The sequence below is a fragment of the Eleutherodactylus coqui genome, chromosome 11 (assembly GCF_035609145.1).
Source record: "Eleutherodactylus coqui strain aEleCoq1 chromosome 11, aEleCoq1.hap1, whole genome shotgun sequence".
Classification (NCBI taxonomy): Eukaryota; Metazoa; Chordata; class Amphibia; order Anura; family Eleutherodactylidae; genus Eleutherodactylus; species Eleutherodactylus coqui.
In genome coordinates, this window is record NC_089847.1 from 23,448,540 (window position 1) to 23,466,760 (window position 18,221).

The 18,221-nt window shown below is 40.7% G+C and overlaps 1 protein-coding gene across 1 annotated transcript; it reads left to right on the forward strand.

Annotated features, from left to right (window-relative positions):
- Positions 1-3,099: 3,099 nt before the first annotated feature.
- Positions 3,100-17,919, forward strand: TAT (tyrosine aminotransferase). The gene is made up of 12 exons (XM_066582580.1): positions 3,100-3,230; positions 3,961-4,201; positions 4,380-4,484; positions 4,806-4,873; positions 4,984-5,142; positions 5,684-5,822; positions 6,760-6,812; positions 10,695-10,847; positions 11,120-11,248; positions 12,673-12,756; positions 14,291-14,389; positions 17,041-17,919. Exons 2-12 carry the CDS (start codon positions 3,964-3,966, stop codon positions 17,182-17,184), a joined length of 1,371 nt encoding a protein of 456 aa, XP_066438677.1. The 5' UTR covers positions 3,100-3,230; positions 3,961-3,963; the 3' UTR covers positions 17,185-17,919.
- The last annotated feature ends 302 nt before the right edge of the window (positions 17,920-18,221 follow it).

Here is an 18,221-nt window from a genome sequence, read left to right on the forward strand (position 1 = left end):
AACGGAATGACAAGTGAAAGAGCAAACAATGATTTTTAGTCCTGCAGAAACTGAATGACGAAGGAGACGCGCACAGTTCTAGTTCATCGTTCAGTCGTTGACTCGCGTTTAGACTGAAAGATTATCATTCACTTTCGTTCATTTGAATGATTTTTTGAATGCTAATTGTTCCGTCTAAAAGCACCTTAGGTTCAGACCAAAACAGATCTAACCACAAACATGTCCATACACCGTGGATAAAGGCACTCACCGAGATACCACATCAGTAATGTGTCTGGCTCCGAGCCAAGATGCCAATTTTCTGCAGTGTCACATGGGTGCAGAATACTCTGTGAAGAAACTTATATTGCATGAGGACATCCCTAGCAATAACTACTGCAATTACAAAGGAATCAACTATTTCTTCCCAATCATCATTACCTAAGTCTTTCCTCCCCTTGGCTAAGGCCTTGCCAAACGTCACTATTGTACTAGAATGGAATGGCTTGCTAGGGATTTTGGTAAATCTGGAGACCAAAAGAACACCTTTAGCTTAGTAGAGGATAGTGAGACTTAAATGGGTTGACCCTCAAAAGGACTTATCACCAATCTTCAGGGCAATAAATGTATGATGGTTTGGGGTTTGACTGCAGAGACCCCCACCGATCATAAAAGCAGGTATATCATTTTACCTATTTGAATGAAGCAGCAGTCACATATGTGCACTGCCACATCATTAAATCTTTATGGGACTTATGGAGACACTGAAAGAACACAGAGGGCCCATATGATATGGGATTGCTGTATCAGAATGCCCTGTAGACGGTGCTGTGGGTGTGGCAGGAAGTAATACAAAAGAGCCAGTTCCTGTCATACTCAGAGAGGAGAGAGTATCATCTCAGTGGAGCTGCAGAGCTGCTATCCCGAGATCCTACATGGATCTGTTTGGGCCCTAATGTAGAGAAAGTGGAATCCAGCAGCACACGGAGGCAAATCCTAAGTCAGGTGATGTGGATACAAATGCAAAGTCATTCAGGAAGCTTAAACTGTAAATCCCTTCAAAAGTCCATAAATAGTATAAAGATGACAGCATAAATGGTGAAGATTAGGTCAATAAATCTTCATTCCTCCATGTCTTTAAAGAAAAAGCTATGTTTCAACCTACATTTGGTCTTTATTGGTTTATTGAACTCTGGCATGACTACCCTAAAAACGTTGCCCAGTGCCACGGTCTCCCATACTCTCTGATCTTCCATGCAAAGGGTCTCCAATATGTTAAATTCAGCATTTCAGAGGACTTAAGCTAAATTTGCAGAGATCTGGTGTCGTACTAATGTTGCTTCTGTTTGCTCAGTAGAATTGCGCAGACCAGAAGGGCAGTGAACTTTACAAATGAAAGAAAAAAAACACCTATGTGACCTTGCTCCTCTCTGAAGTGTAGTCTATTGCGACTATTGAGATTATTAAAGGGATAGTAAATGTGGCTTTGGCTTGACTGAACTACCATCTACTGTGTATGGGGGGACAAGTTTCATGTTTCTTATATAGTGACAACATACGTGCCGCTGTATTCTACAGGGTTGTACAGAGATTCCTATAATTTTCCTCAGTGTCTGCCCCAATGGATCCCACAATTTGAATTCTTTATCTCACACACCCCAATAGGGTCATTTGACAGAATGACAATCTGTCGGTATGTTGCTGGAAACTGTTACATTTTGCTTATGTAAATTCTCACTCGAATAAAATGAATGCTGAACAAAAGGCGAACAAATTCTCATTAATCGCTCAATCATTGGCCGTGCATAAACTGAGCAATTATCGTTCAAATTTGCACGATCCAAGCATTTTCATGTAAAAGGGCCTTCAGTGTTATGAATTATTATTTGTTGTTCAGTCACTGGCAGCATTTACGCTGTATTATTATCGTTCAGTTTCGCACGATCCAGCAAGAATCTGAATGATCATTCTGTGTAAAAGGACCCTTAGTAGCTTTCAATAATCCAATTGAATACCTAAGTCAATAAAAGAGCCTTGGTTATCTTACCTTGCTTTGCATTAGAGATGAGTGAGTATACTCGCTAAGGCACATTACTCAAGCAAGTAGTGCCTTAGCCGAGTATCTCCCCGCTCATCTCTAAAGATTCGGGGGCCGGCAGGGGTGGGAAGCAATAGGGGAGAGCGGGGAGGAACGGAGGGGAGATCTCTCTCTTCCTCTCTCCCCCCTGCTCCCCGCTGCAACTCACCTGTCACCCGCGCCAGCCCCCTTGTGTGTAAGACAAGGATGGAAGCTACGGGTATTTTTCATGAGCTTCTGCCTAAATTCTTATAAGAATCTAATTAGATATTAATTAAAAATTGTTGAGGCCAAGAAGCTCAACTCTCTTTTAGGCCCAATGCACACAGCATATTTGCATTGCGGAATCCGGTGCAGCCATCCGCTTCCGGATTTCGCAGCAAATACTGCCCATAGACATGCTATGGAAAATCGCTTTGCCATATCCATTGTGATTTTCCGCTCGTGAATGGAAAATCGCAGCATGTCCTATTCCAGCGCACATTCCGCGAGGACGGCTTCTATTGAAGTCAATGGAAGCAATCCGATTGCGGCCCTCCCACAATGATATTGCGGAAGAGTCACAGATTTCGCATCATCGCCTAGCGGCGGCGCTGCATTTTCTGTACTGCACACGTGCGCTGGCGTGACAGCCGGCACATCCGCAATACAGAGAAAGCGACTGCGGACAGGTATGCTAGGGTCACCGGCCTGGTACAGGTTCTGATTCCACTGCGGAATCCCGTATAAAGAATCCGAACCGGCTGTGTGCATTTGGCCTTACAGTGTGTTCATTTTTTATATCTAACACATCAGTTCTAAATCTGACGCTGCCTCTTGCAATCTCCACTTTGCACACATGTATTTTTGTTACCATGCGATGCACATAAGCTACTGTTTACATATATCCACATAACACACAAAGCTCTTCATTTCAATAAAGAAAACATTCCTGAAACAGTTAATGGAAATACCTTCAAAATCAGTTCAATATGGTACATAGGAGGGATGTTCAACAAATGGGACACATCCCTCCCTTTCCCACCAATAGAAGCAGAGAAACAGGTCCAACACCCATTTTTGGGGACTATTTTATGTTGGTGCCTAATCTGTGATTCCTTCTGTCAGCTGTGTTAGATTTTCGAGAGACAAAAGAATTTCTCATCCCTGGAAACGTTTGACTTGACAAGTACAGGTAATCCGATATAAGAAAAAATAGTCATAAAAAGTAGTGATTTACACATTATTTACAGCATTCTAATATTTAATTTTTAGGATTCTTAGGATTTTTTTCTTGCTTTTCTGATGTTAAAATTTAATGTTACCTAAATATAGGAAAATTGCAACAGTTTTATACCTTTTCACAGATACTTTGGAATGTAGAATATTTTTTGGTTATTGCATTAATAGTCACTTCACTGTGTAGCATTGTGTTTTTAGATTTTCTCCTGCAGGAACAATATACTTACTTTTAACTTACTTCCCCTGCGTGATTTTAGCAAACCTAAATTAGAAATAACATGAAATTACATTTTTTTAAACCAGATACTATTTCTTAATACCGGCTGGATTACAATAGACATTTTATTATGCAACATTTTAGATAAAGTTACTATAGGCAGTAACTAGCATTAATTAATTACTTATGTGGTAAAATAAACTTTTTAACCATTTTATTTTTATTAGCAAAATAAAAAAAAACTAAATAATTGTAAATTAAAGTTAATGAACATTTTGGAAAATGCTAATTTTTACATTTTAAATTACATTGTAAAGATATGAAATCTAAAACTATGTATGACAAATATCATTGTGAGTTTGCTGTTTATTTAGGCACCTTTACTACATATCCATTATGCTACCTGTAGTAATAAAAAGTTTATAGTCTTTCTTATGCTCTTAATATTAATATCTTCCTTTTCCAGACAATGCAGAAAGATTCTTATATCATCCAGGTAAATGGCTCTCCTGTCCACCCTAAAGTTCTTGACGTTCATGTCAATATTCAGAGAACTAATAGCATTGAGAAAATCAAAAATCGAAAGCCAAGATGGGGTGTGAGAGCATCAGAAATGTCAAAGAAAACATTCAATCCTATCAGAGCCATTGTGGATACTATGAAAGCCAAGCCACATCCTGATAAGCCAATGATTGCCTTATCTATAGGTCAGTATCTAGGTGATATTGCTATGAAATATGTTTTTTTATCAAAGTTACTAAGTACATGGTTATACAGTTCTTTTCATATGGTCTTGGAGACTTCATTCACATGGTCATCAATACAGGATAGGCATTGCGGTTAGATGATCAAGATTAAACTAATCACAATCAACATTTATTCTAGGTGACCCAACGATATTTGGAAACTTGCCTACTGATGATGAAGTCGTTCGGGCTATGAAAGATGCAATTGACTCTCAGAAGTATAATGGCTATGCTCCAAGTATAGGTAAGCCTGAAGATTATCATTGACTAATATATTATGGTAGAATCTAGAACACCTAGTTATCAAAATCGTAGAATCCAGAAGAACCATAGTCAATTACTATCATGCAACCAGAACAGTAGACATTACTATCACAGAATCCAGAACAATAACAGAGTCATAACTATCATAAAATCAAAAAGAATATTAGAATTATAACTTTCGTAGGATCCAGAAAGACGATGAATTCATCACTGAATCCTGAACAACAGTATAAGCGTATTGCTTACAGATAGTATGTTTTTCTACTAGGTAACTAAAACTATCATTCTCTTGCATTTGCAGGATACCAGTGTAGCCGGGAAGTGGTTGCCAAGTACTACACTTGCTCTGATGCCCCCTTGGAAGCCAAAGTAGGTGTTTGATCGTTAGAAGAACATTCATTAAATCCTTATATATAGAGTTGTTTTAGGTCTGGTAACTCTGTTATGTCATAATTACAATGATAACCTTCCTTGTTTAGGATGTCATCCTCACAAGTGGCTGCAGCCAGGCTATTGAGTTGGCTCTTGCAGTTTTGGCCAATCCTGGACAGAACATACTGGTACCACGTCCAGGATTTTCTCTCTATAAAACATTGGCTTTGTCTCTGGGGGTAGAAGTGAAACTCTACAATTTACTAGTAAGTTACATATTTTTATTAGCTAAATCTATATTTCAAGAATTGGGAACTCAAATAACTTGGTTATATAATGTAAATTCCATAACAGAGCTTTGAGTATCTTGAAAAAGTACATGGGAATATACTGGTTCGTACATTATGCTTAGACAGACACATATTAGTCCTTGAGTCCATCTCTTTCCACAGGATGTGAAAATTATGAGACTATGATTGTTAGTTAAATGATTGACCTTACCCACTGCATAGCCACCATAATTGGGCATCTTCCAATGAATCTCCAGAGCACCCCGCATGCTATTTGTAACACTAGCGTCTACCTATGGGGCACAGTCCTGAGTCTACCTCTGCACCCCCTCTAGTTATGCTCCTTGGGATTTTTAAACACACAATGTGACAAAAGTCAATTCAAAATGGGTACTTGTTGATTTTTGGCAAAACTAATCTAACTTTTAGATTCAAACCCTCAACAATTTTGGATCTGGCTATGGAAATGATGGTTGCTAGGAGAGTAGAACTAAATATTGATGTGTTGCATTTCTAGCCAGAGAAGTCCTGGGAGATTGATCTGAAACATATGGAATCTCTGGTAGACGACAAAACGGCTTGTATAATCATCAACAATCCATCCAATCCCTGCGGCTCGGTGTTCAGCAAGAAACATTTGCAGAAAATCCTTGCAGGTAAGTAGCATGGGTCGGGACTATATGACTTTACTGTATGCTGGGAGCATTGGCAGATAAACCTTTATTTAGTTTGAGAATGCCCCTAGAGAACATATACAATTAACTAGAAAATCGCTATTGTGTATCTTATGCATAAGTTCAAAATGGGGCACAAGATGTCTACCAATTAATGGTCGGATGTCACTGGTGGTTTTGGAGATACAATAAGACTTCGTTCTTTACGAGATTTAATTTCTCATATGTGACACATTTCTCCAATCTTAATATAAAGTTCCCATCGACCTCCTAGACATGTTGGAATAGGGGCACTTGGGCAGACACTGGAGAGGTAGCACTATTGCAGTCATTGGGGGTACTACAGTAGCCCCCGAGACCTCTGTGGTTACTCAATGGCTGGCACTGGATTTTTTTTGACTACTACTTTGGTTATCATTCTTATTGGGCCACTGTTGCCTTCCAAAAACAGTATATGTGCCTTCCTTTTCACATATACCTTTATAAGGCCTCTCGGTGACCATTTGAACAAGAATAGGGCTCCTCAGCTAACTGTTAATGCTCCAGCATGTGTCTTCATCCATTGTCAACAGCCTGGCACAGGCGACACGAAAAGTGACATTATTGTGCCACATGAGCAGGGACGCTGACCAACTGTGTGTAGTCTGAGGCCTACAGGACAGTGAAAATGAAGTAGGGAGCCTATAGCTTTCTACTCTACCATACTTCTCAAGTGTATTGACGTCCTGTGAATGCCTATACATTTGCCAGTGGGGTTTGTCCAGGGCCGATATCTACAACCCAATGCAACGCGGCCTACCAGGCCTCTGTACAGTATTCTATACTCTAGTATGGTTATGTGCCCCACACATAAAGAGCATTCTGTCTTCACTGATAAAGACAGTTTCACTTCATTAACTGGGCAAATCTATTCCCACAGTGGCCTCCAGGCAATGTGTACCCATCTTGGCGGATGAAATATATGGCGATATGGTGAGTTTATCCCTCTTTTTGTCTCAACATATACTGTTTTTCTCACTACTTTATTAGTTATTTGAAGTTTATAGCTGTTCGAGCTGTGGAAATCAGCACTACCTGCATAGAATTCTTGGTGAGCTTGTGCTTATAACGCAGTAGTCAATCTTAACCAGTCAAGCTTCAATATAAATCATAGAGGATGGAGAGAAAGGTCCTTTTACACTGCGGCACATTCGGGCACATAAGCTCCTGACAGCTGATCGATGGGCCAAGGCCCCCACTCTGCCTGTCAGTTCGCCCGGACACCCCCTCCTCGCAGTTGGGCGAGATCGAGGCCTGGCACCCTGCCTGCTTCTATTGGTTTGGGACGCCAACATGAACAAATAGCCCCATGGTAACTGGACCCTCCAGGCGCCAGGGGATGCCAAGATGTCATGCTGTTGGCCGACTTTTACACAAGAGCAAGTGAATATAGGTGGAGCAGCCAGTGATTGTAATGGCCGCCCGCCTCAATTTGCAGTGAATTGGAATGATTCAAACATTGATCGGCTTCTGATTACCCGGCCTGATAGTTACTTGGTTTTTAGTTCTGCGATTCCAACAACTAAGCGATTTCTCGCTCAGCGCCCTGAGGGCGGGCCCATGTACATGGGATGATTATTGCCCGAATTCGCTGTATCCAGCAATAATTTCGGCAATAATCCCCCTGTATAAAGGTACCTTCAGGCTTTGCTAATGGTCTGACTTGATGTTGGAATAGCAAGTCCTTCAGGGCCCCTTAGCTGATGTAAAGCCCACCCCTTCTCGTCACTTAGACACTCCAGATGTCACAATGACTTTGCAGTTTGTGTTCTTTTGATGTTATCTTTTTTTATTTGGCGCTGCTGTACAATATCTGGTCTCCTAAGCAGTCACAGATGTTTACTCCACATAGAGAGCAAAGCGATTCATGCCCTGCAAAACAAACTCATTTTTACTGGTACAACTACAGTGAATTACAGCAATGAAATCCATATGATTTACTGTCACCATTATATAATTATGCCTAATATCCCAAGAGCACTAAAATATTATTTAATGGTAAATTCTAAATGGCTTCATTCGAGGGAGGCACATACCGTGTTTCCCTGAAAATAAGACAGTGTCTTATATTAATTTTTGCTCAAAAAGGTTTAACTTTTTTACATGTATAGCTGCCTGGACACTATTTAAATTGACTTTTTAAATTAACTGTTAGCAGGGCATAATTTTGGAGTAGGGCTTATATTTCAAGCATCCTCAAAAAGCCTGAAAAATCATTTTGCATCCTCAAAAATTCTGGAAAATCATGCTATGTCTTATTTTCAGGGTATGTCTTATTTTCAGGGAAACAGGGTAGTATACTGTATTCACAGGGATTTTTGTTGATGAACTTTGCACTAGGGTGAAATTATTTTTTAACAGTGTTCCCATAGTTACTACTGAAGGTATTTGTCACCGTACAGGGCCAATATATAGATCTAAGTGTAGACAGAAACTAGAGTTGTTGCCCATAGCATATTGTTTGCTATGGGCAACACAGACAATTTTTTTCCTCCCCTGTCGTAGTTTTCATACATCAGGGTACTGACCAGTCTTTTCTAACCCCTTAAGGACCAGAGTGTTTCAGTCCTAAACCACCAGACATTTTTTAGGGATTTTACCCATGTGGTTGTTTCAGAGCGCTATTTTTTTTCTTCAGCTATCAAAATTATTTTTGCTGCGTTTCTTTTTTACCTTGACACATATGGATATTTTTAATAACTTTTTTCACTGACTTTTTTTGTTTTTTAGTTTTAATAGGGGTGAAAAGCTAAAAAAAAAAAAAAGATTTTTAAAGCCGTAGAGTTGTTTATTTTTAAAATTAGTATATTTATGCTAAAATAAAGTACAGGAATGAGTTAATTTTTCCCCCAGATGTTTTGATATATAATTTATATGGTCTTGGATTACAGGGCGTATATGACGACGATTTTGGTTGGCGTTGGATCATTTTCTTTTTTATATACATATATATAAATATTGAAGGGCTTATTTACACGAGCGTATACCCCTCCCCGGCCCTTGTCCGTAGCCAGCAATGGGAGTGGGCAGGACAGAGCGGAGCTTAGCTCCACCCCTACCCTTCCCATTGCAAACACCGGAGTGGAGGAGAGAGGCAGAGAGCTGGTGAGGGGGAGGGAAGAGGGGAACTGCTCAGATGGAAGCGTATATCAGACGGCCATGAAAACGCCGGCCGATATACGCTCGTGTAAATAAGCCCTTATTCTGTAATTTTTTAAAACTTTTTTTTTGTAACTATTTTTTTTTTACATCTGTGTCTCTCATGACATCATTTAAGACTTTTGGAGGTCATTCACATCGTTTTGGTTGCTTTTATTTTACATTTTTCTACTGTAACTGAAACATCTATATGAGCCCCAGTTACAGGTAAAAACATCCCGCTGTAGTTACAGTAGTCTCTAATAGGGCTGATCTGGATCCCTGCAGCTTTGAATTGGCACCCAGCAGTCATGTGATCACCAGGTTGAAAAGCGGAAGCAACGCTTCCGCTTCCTCTCTTCACTACATAGCACTCATTGAGTGCTATGTGGCCTGTATAAAAGAAGGCAGAAGCGGTTAGTTCTAGATTGCAGGAGCAGATCTTTCATTTCGTGCCGTATTTTTACTATCGGTCAGGATTAAAGCCCAGGACCAAGTGCTGTACATTTACTGTGCTTGGTCCTTAAGGGGTTAAATAAACGGAAATGCAAGTTCAATAACATAATAAAATATAAGCTGTAGAGAGCAATGTAATAGTGACATATGGAAATGATTAAATAAAAATGTACAATATCCAACCATCTATAAATCTGCTTCCCATTATAGCTATGATTTTGTTAGTGATCTCCTACGCATTGTGGGAAAAATGTGAAAAAATCATTTAAAAAACTGTAAAATATTGTAGTACTATTAAAGGGAATATATTATCAGAAAATGAACTATTATATAAATCAAGTTTTAATGTTGAACATATTTTTTAAGAATTATTGGTGTTTTTTTTTTTACACTTTTAATGTCTCAAAATTAGAGATGAGCGAGTATACTCGCTAAGGCACATCACTCGAGCGAGTAGTGCCTTAGCCGAGTATCCCCCCGCTCGTCTCTAAAGATTCAAGGGCCGGCGCCGGTGACAGGTGAGTTGCGGCGGGGAGCGGGGGGGAGAGAGGGAGAGATCTCCGTTCCTCCCCGCTCTCCCTCGCCACTCCCCGGCTGCCGCCAGCCCCCGAATCTTTAGAGACGAGCGGGGAGATACTCGGCTAAGGCACTACTCGCTCGAGTAATGTGCCTTAGCGAGTATACTCGTTCATCTCTACTCAAAATGTATATTTAAAAAACCCTAAAATCCAGCAGTTTTCACTGCTGAGCCTAATAATAGTCTGACACTTCCTATTCTGTAAGGAAAACCTTTCAGTAGTCATCTCATTATCACTAGTAGGATTACATTGAGGGGTAACACCTATATATATAGATAACCAGGATCTACCAGTCACAATAGCTGTCACAGTTCACTTTCTTCCCCTTTCTGCGCAGGTCACACAGCATGCCCACTAGACTCTCCTACAGAAATCAATGAATCCCCTCCTGTCCATTGTGTCTATGGACCCTTAAGGCTGCTGTAAAGCATCTTTCTAAATACTGTTAACTGCATCTCAGGCAAGATGTCTATCCCCATAGTCACATACAGAAAATAAAAAATCTACAATCAGGAAATAAAAACAGATTAGAAAAACGGATTTTGTATCACTACTTAACTTTTATTAGTAAAATAAAAGGAATAGGTAATTCATTCTCTGCAATAATAATACAATTTATCATTTTATTTTGATTGTCTTCCAGGTTTTTGAGTATGGGGCATTCCAGGCATTAGCGCCACTGAGTACTAATGTACCAGTCCTGTCCTGTGGTGGCCTTGCAAAACGCTGGTTGGTGCCAGGATGGAGAATGGGGTGGATCCTAATCCACGATCGGAAAGACATTTTTGGCAAGGAGGTGATTAAAGGCAACACTTTGCAACATACTGGTTTATTACAATACACTTATTATTACCACTAAAGTAAAATTCCTTTAATCTAATATAACATATTATTTAGGACTACCGGAAGTCCTGATCTCTGTAAAGTACTGCAGCATTTTAACATTAAATTAAAGAAACTCATCAATTTATAGACATTTACTGAATCAGATACAAATGGGTTACAATAGTAAAACAAAATGTTATTTTAATTCAGATTATAACTAATATTTACCACATTGCATTTCAGATCCGAGAAGGACTGGTGAGACTTAGTCAAAGGATCCTTGGCCCATGTACTATTGTCCAAGGAGCTCTGGATCACATAATGAAAAGGACACCTCAGCATTTTTATGAAAACACCCTAAACTTTATTAAGGTAAGTCCTCGTTATGATTTGGGTACATCTCTAACCATAGATGGTAGTTGACGATGTTCTGCCAATGCCACTTGTGTTGGTACAACGGTGGTAGATGTTCAGTACAGGTGAAGCTTCATGAATATGGTGCTATGAAATACCTAGAAATCCACCGGTGACCGCTTTCCTTTGTTTTGTTTAGGCTGCATTCCCACGACCGTATATCGACTCGGTTTTCACTCCGAGCCGATATACGTCGTCCTCATGTGCAGGGGGGGGGGGATGGAAGAGCCAGGAGCAGGAACTGAGCTCCCACCCCCTCTCTGCCTCCTCTCCGCCCCTCTGCACTATTTGCAATGAAGGGGGCAGAACGTGGGCGGGGCTAATTCCCACCATTTAGCCCCGCCCCTGCCTCTCCCCATTGCAAATAGTGCAGAGGGGTGGAGAGGAGGCAGAGAGGGGTGGGAGCTCAGTTCCTGCTCCTGGCTCTTCCATCCTCCCCCCCCCTGCAGATGAGGACAACGTATATCGGCTCGGCGTGAAAACCGAGCCGATATATGGTCGTGGGAATGCAGCCTTATGGTAGTGATACTTTAGTTGAAAGGTAATTATTACTTTGTTTTATCATATATGTCCCCAAAATAACTAATGTTCCTGAGTTCCCTAAAATAAATATCTACAGTCTTTAAATTGTTAATATGTTCAGAGTTTAGGTTGCTGTAATATAAGCAGGAAAACTCAAAAATTCTGATTGTACTAAACAAAAAATTGACAAATTTATGACTATTCTTGGATTATATCCATTTTATGAGAAGTTGGGTTGATATCAGTGCGTACAATGTAGAAATGATACCGGTAAAACCCATCCTATACTGCCCTCCCTCAAACTACTGACATACTACGTAGTAGGGCTCTACAATTTTGTAATTGCTTCAGAATGAGAATTGAGCAATATATCCCAAATAATTAACCAAATTGCAAGGCTATGACCATCTGCAAACAAGTTCTAAATAGGTCAGCCAACACAACATGCCAAAGCCTGTTGAAAGGATGTGGTGACATCTATAGGAATTAGTCAATTCAATGTCATCTTCATAAGTTTCTGGCCTACTAGAGGACAAACTGGATAAGAGGGGGCACTAGCAAAATTGCAACTTTTTGGAGAAACGCCACTTATTAATACCCCTTAGGAAAATAATATGGATCGATTTAGTTGACGTAAGTTTAGGTCAGGTTGTTCTATATAGTAAATAAATCCGTGCGGAAAGAACATGTTATGTAATGTTGGATTGTTGAGTCAAGGTACAGGTCATGGCTTTGGCAATGGACTTATCTGATATAATATAGAACTCACTTTGTTCTTTACTTTGGCTTTTGACTGTTCCGAGTCAACTACTTTCTGGAACATGTATTGAAATTTATTCCTCCTTGTGTACTTTTTGCAGTCTAATTCTGACCTATGCTACGATACCCTCTCCTCTGTTCCTGGACTTTGTCCCATTCGACCAGCAGGAGCCATGTATTTAATGGTAAGCAATATATTGGCTTGACAACCACGCTTTGTACATTTCCAGTTATCACTTGACCAAAAACAGGTGTACACAATGAATAACTTTAAGACCAGTCCTAGTTATCAGAAATATACTTGGATTAGAAGATATGTACTTACCAGCAGTACAAAAGAAGCATATCTTCTGAAAAACAAAAACATGACAATTTAGTCCTTGCTCAAGGAATTATGTTTAAAAAACGCATCTTTTTCCTTATATGTACAAGCAATAGTTTTGTAGAACAAAAGTCCTATTTCTTTTCTCAGCAATGCAAGTCATGGTACAATGATTCTCTACTACAGGAATTTTTATGGACCATAACATGGACCATAAAATAAATATGGACCATAACAGAGCCATACCACTGGTAGTAAACACAATTGGGATTGCTAGCATCCCTACGATATTACACATTTTTTTAAAACAATTATTTTTTTATATTATACTATGCCTTGATCATGAGGCAAAAGTCAAGAATCACCAAAATATTCCTATGGTTATTGCAATGTGACGTGCATGTTGCTAGCCTAAAGCACATTAAAATGTACTGAAGTTTTAAAGCACTTTCCTAAAACTATTTACATGATGAAGGTCAAGAAAAAAATGGGAATGAGGTCCAACCCTTAGGCCTCATGTCCACGGGGAAAATCAGTCCCGCTATGGATTCTCCATGGAGAATCCGCAGCGGGTCCCTCCTGCCCCGCGGACATGAGGCATTAAATCAGAATAAACTTACCCGCAGCGGACCGTGCAGGTCTTCTCTTCTTTGCGGCTGGATCTTCTTTCTTCGGCCCGGCGGATGTGCTCGGCACGCCCTCAGCATGGCGCGCGCATGCGCAGGGCACATCCGCCGGGCTGAAGAAAGAAGATCCTGCCGCGAAGGAAGGAAGATCTGCATTGCCCGGAGCAGGTGAGTTTAATTCAGGCGCGGGTCTCCTGCGGATCTGGACGGCTTCCATAGGCTTCAATAGAAGCCTGCGGGAGACCCACACCTAAATGGAGCACGTCCATTTTTTTTCATGCTCCAGGTTTTTTGTAATTCCCTTTTATTGACCATCCGCGGGTATTTATCTACCCGCGGGTGGTCACTGCATCCCTATGGGGTGCGGATCCGCGTGCGGGTGATCCGCTGCGGATTTAAAATCTTCTTTTCCCCATGGACATGAGGCCTTAGATGGGCATGCACATACACAGGTCTTTGTCATGAAAAAAATCCCAGTTTGTATTTGATAAAACCAGCTGTTCCCCGTTTGGGAAGCAGGAAAGAGGAATCCCCACAGAAGAAAAAGGGCTGCACAGAAAGGCACTGCGGGCCACATGTATCCTCTGGACTGCAGGCTATGCATACCTGGTCTAGAGACAAAACTTGAGACATGCAGAATGACATCAATATATCGTAGTAATATCAATGGATCTAATTAAATTATTCTTGAACAGTAGCCACAATTTCAAACCCAATGCAGTAGAGCAATGGACAGCTAAGCAATACGTGTTCTTATGTTTCCCTCTGTAGGTTGGTATTGACATAGAACATTTTCCAGAATTTGAGAGTGATGTGGATTTTACAGAAAGAATGATCTCTGAACAGTCAGTGTTCTGCCTCCCTGCTACAGTAAGTCTTTCATTTTATAGATGTCATAATTATCATGCACCAGGCTGTACAGATAAGCATTGTGAGTTGCATGCAGACCATAAAACGTGTATGTTATTTAGCCTATCACTGCAGAATTCCTATAAAACTTAGCTTTTATTGTTTTTAATAAAAATGGCTAAGATAAGAGACAGACACACATAAAAGAGAATTTTTAGAAAAGTCTATATCTATTTTAGGGTCAGTGTTAACCCTTTGCAATCCAATTTTGGATTCAGGGTTTCCTAGGGGGCTTTCTCTTTCTGCCATTATACAATGGCGCCGTCTGCTACCTAGAGCCAGTACTGCGGTAAAGAACATGCTAGAGAGGCCCCCCGACAACAGAGCGGCCAGTAATATACAGTGAGAATACCCTGCTGGACGTCTCCCGACATCGGCTTTCAATCGGAATGTCTTCAGACGTCAGACAGTGGATTGGAAAGGGTTAAACTCTGACCCGATAGAAGGAAATTATCTTCAGATATTGACGGGTAAAGTTATCCACCAAGACTCAAGACTGGAGGCTGCACTCTTTTGTTCCTACTTTAGTATTTTGGTGAACCTCACCAACAATTTCCATTACTCTGCTAGGCATGCTATCTTACGAGCATTAGGGAGAGAGGTGGGGTTCCCATTACGATCCGGGGGATTATTGCTCCCTGATATAATTAAGGGAGAATAATTTAGTAGCTAGGACCCTCTTGGGATCGCCAGCAACCGTGGTTTAACCCATGGGACGAGGAACGCTATTACGAATCTGGTCCGATCTACAAGGGATAGTCCCTCGGGAATAATGGGAAATAACGGGATATCGCACTCCATTTCCCAGATAGTTGAAGATAAACCAGGAATAAGCATTGAGACGTATATTATATTACAAGTCTCTCTGTATCTAGCCTTCATTTTAGAGCATTTTTTGGCTCAATCAGTATAACCTGCTCTAGCATTAATTGCGGGAAAATAATATCATTTTGGCTCACTTTTGCTCCTGATGAGCCGTGTATACGACAGAAATGCATTGAGCTATACAACCAAGAGCCTAAGCTAATCATCTTTTTTTAGAGCTATGTAATAAAGAGCCTAAGATAATCATCTTGCTGTGAACTGATCTAGTGCCAATTATCTTTTTGACTCTATCATTTATGATCCGGGGGCTGCATTCACACGAACGTATATCGGCTTGGTTTTCACGCCGAGCCGATATACGTCGTCCTCATCTGCAGAGGGGGGAGGATGGAAGAACCAGGAGCAGGAGCTGAGCTCCCGCCCCTCTCTGCCTCCTCTCCGCCCCTCTGCACTATTTGCAATGGGGAGAGGCGGGATGGGGGCGGGGCTAAGTTTTGAGAATTAGCCCAGCCCTTGTCCCGCCTCTCCCCATTGCAAATAGTGCAGAGGGGCGGAGAGGAGGCAGAAAGGGGGCGGGAGCTCTGTTCCTGCTCCTGGCTCTTCCATCCTCCCCCCTCTGCAGATGAGGACGACGTATATCGGCTCGGCGTGAAAACCGAGCCCATATACGTTCGTGTGAATGCAGCCTTAGACATAATCAAATTGATCTGGTGAGTTTTAATATCTAAACCTCCTAGATAACTTTACCCGTCAATGTCTGAAGATCATTTTTTTCTATTGGGTCAGAGATTAACACTGAATGGAGTACGGAATTACACAGCCATTAACTCCTTCATGAGTGCACCCTAAGATAGATAAAGACTTTGAAATCAATCATCTTAGCCATTTTTATTGAAAACAATAAAAGTTAAGTTTTAAGGCTTTTACCCACTTTACCTGCTAGCCCTATTGAAAACTTAGGGAATTTATCGCTGACTTCTGCCACAGCTGTGGCAGAAGTCAGCAATACTATACCATTGCTTTCAATGGGGTCGGCGCTACTGCTGACAACCCCATTGAAAGCAGTGGGTTGTAGGCAAACCCTGCAGCATGATTTTCGGGGAAGGGCTTAAAATACAAGCCCTTCCTTGAAAATCATCCCTAAGTGGTGAAAAAAAAATGTAATACTCACCACTCCGCCGCTCAGGCGCGTCCTCCACCTGGCTTCCCTGCACTGCTCTCAAGCTCTTTCAGCAGGCGGCGATTTAAATATCCCCGCCTCCTGAGAGGGCTGTGCTGATTGGCTTAGCACTCAGCCAATTACAGGTTGCGCTCAGCGGGGATGAAGGAAACCCCTGTCACAGCTGTGGCAGAAGTCAGCGATATACTCCCTATGTTTTCAATGGTGCTAGTTCTGCTGCCGCCGGCCCCATTGAAAACACTGAGCGATATTGCAGATACTCCCATATATCGTTATGCCTCTTATATCTAATGTAGTTCTCTTCTCAACAGTCCTACAATGGTACAATGTGAAATATTTCAACATATACAAAAAAACGAATGGTTTCCAGTAGACATACAGTGTTACCTATAATATCTCTCTGTGGCAACCCATTCATTTAGCACAACACCACCTACTAAATTGGCTCTTTTCCATTCCCGTTACAAACAGAATTTGTACTATATCCATTTGGGATGGATTTAATGGGGTGGTAAACCTTCAACAAGCTCTCTAAGAAAATTGTAAAACCTTTATATCACAGCGGGTGATTGTCATTCCTAATGTTTTCTCTATTACATCACAACAGTGCTTTGAATATCCCAACTACTTCCGCGTTGTCCTCACAGTTCCCGAGGAGATGATGGTTGAGGCCTGCAGACGCATCCGTGAATTCTGCGAAGAGCATTATCAAGGAATAGATGCCATGCAGGACCTGGAATGTGACAAATAAGCAACGAGCCAGGATCTTCATTGCGTGAAATCCCTTAGTAACTCCACCACCATGACCCAGACCCAAAATGGTCACCTTACATCCAGCTATACTCCATGCCCAACCATATATCACATTGTATCTAGGGTTTTTGTATGTCTTTGCCGAGTCTGACACTATGGTATCTTCTCTGCGCATGACTCAGTATACATAGAAGCACAGTATTTACTTATATAGGCCCAGACAGGTGGAAATGGCCTATACCCGCACAAATGTACTCATATTATGTCTAATATAGGCAAACTTTTTATTTTTGTATCTCTGGTTACTTGCTTGAGTATGTATTCAATTTTTCATTATTTATTATCATTACCAGATGATTAGCATCCATTTGTAGTTAGATGGACCTCAAAGGAGGCAACTCATATGATGATATTTGGTCAGATATAAACATGAGACCGGGAAAGTTGCTCTTTCATATCTATAATATTCCAAACTTGGGGGGGGGGGGGTGATGGGGAAGGGGTATGAAAAAAAATGGTGTCCCACCTTGTCATTACAGTCCTGCAATCGTAAATAATATTGTATTTGCATATATTATATATGACACCATATATATTGCTATAATATTATGTACAATGTGACTGTAGTATGTTGTATATCACATACTCTAAATGCATGCGGTCTGCCTATTCTATATATCTATTGTAAATTAATTAAGTTATTGTGTTTTTTGTATGAATAAAGATTATAACATAACAATTTGTATTCATTATTAGGGAGAGTACTTGGCACTGCCCAAATGATGGCATCATATATGAAATTAGTCATCATATTACTATTTTTAGGGTCTAGGAAACAATCCAGCACATCCTTGACCTGCAGCTTATGTTAGTGCAAATGTAAATTAGACACTTTGAATTCTACCTATCTGATTGTATCGTTTCCCAGAAAGATAAGCGACATCAAGATATGTCTAATAGCCACTCATCTCTGTAAGGCTGCATTCCCACGAACGTATATCGGCTCGGTTTTCACGCCGAGCCGATATACGTCAT